General features: G+C 40.3%; 1 protein-coding gene across 1 annotated transcript in view; it reads right to left on the bottom strand.

Annotated features, from left to right (window-relative positions):
• LOC119584982 (kinesin-like protein KIF13A) overlaps positions 1-1,021 on the bottom strand; it is a gene marked incomplete at its 5' end in the record, with an annotated part of 70,347 nt that overhangs the window by 3,719 nt on the left and 65,607 nt on the right. Inside the window, 2 exon segments of the mRNA XM_037933590.1 lie at positions 355-576; positions 767-949. Of these exon segments, the coding sequence (XP_037789518.1) occupies positions 355-576; positions 767-949 (405 nt within the window).

The following is a 1,021-nucleotide window of genomic DNA, read 5'->3' as shown; positions in this document are numbered from 1 at the left end:
AAACAGAAGGCATGCTTAAATGTACACACAAATGCATGCAATTTTTATATGCACTCAGTTAATTGCACACATATGCACGAACACACCCACCCACCAACATGTAAACACATGGTTATATGGATGTGTTTGCACCCAACAACAGACACACACTAACACCTATAAAATCTCTCTCACACAGAAATTATTAATTTTATGAACTAAGCTATGTGAATATAACCTTCACATAGTACACTATCAAAGCTGCATTCAAGGGAAAGAGAAACAAAAAATAAAAATATTGTGTTACTGATATAGCTATCAATAAAAAAAAAAAAAAAGGAAGGGACAGGACAAAATGTAACTAGGTTAAATTACTTTTGCTGGCACTTTTCCTTATTCCAACATCACTGAGCCTCTCTGCCGTGGATCGCGAACGTTTCATATCGCCCATGCCACTCTGACCCGAGCCATTATTGCGGCCAGCTCTCATGGCTCGGCCCCGTCGGTCCAACAGTAATTTCTCCGGCTTGACAAACATGCCACACTTTGGACGGCATGCAAAGTACCGAACTCCATTCAGAGATCCATCATTTTTACCTGAAAAGGATGAAAATAGTAATTTTTGGGGAGGAGGGAAGCTGGCTGAGATAATACTAATGCTACAGGATGACATATGAGGAAAATCAAATGTGAAGCATAGCAGTCCATGTAAAGCAAGTGAAATTATGACAGACAATATAGGACAAAACTAAGGATATATATGTTCCCCAAAGCAAACATTCCATACCCATTGGAACATCCAGCTCTACTCCAACCCAGGTTCCTGGCGCGAAATCTGTGTGGCCAATATAAGCAATGACACCAGAGTAGTTGTAGGGTCGGATCTGGACACTCTCTCCCACCTCACACCAGTCCGGTAGGGGAGCTAAAGGCTTGCTACTAATGACTGGCGGAGTTTTCTCTCCATCTGCTAATTGGGAAGATATTATAGGTCAATTAATTATGTTAGTGCTATTAATATAAGCAATAATTAACATAATAC

This window comes from Penaeus monodon, chromosome 19 (genome assembly GCF_015228065.2).
Source record: "Penaeus monodon isolate SGIC_2016 chromosome 19, NSTDA_Pmon_1, whole genome shotgun sequence".
Taxonomy (NCBI): Eukaryota; Metazoa; Arthropoda; class Malacostraca; order Decapoda; family Penaeidae; genus Penaeus; species Penaeus monodon.
The sequence above is the reverse complement of the archived record's forward strand: the minus strand, read 5'-3'. Positions and strand labels throughout refer to the sequence as shown.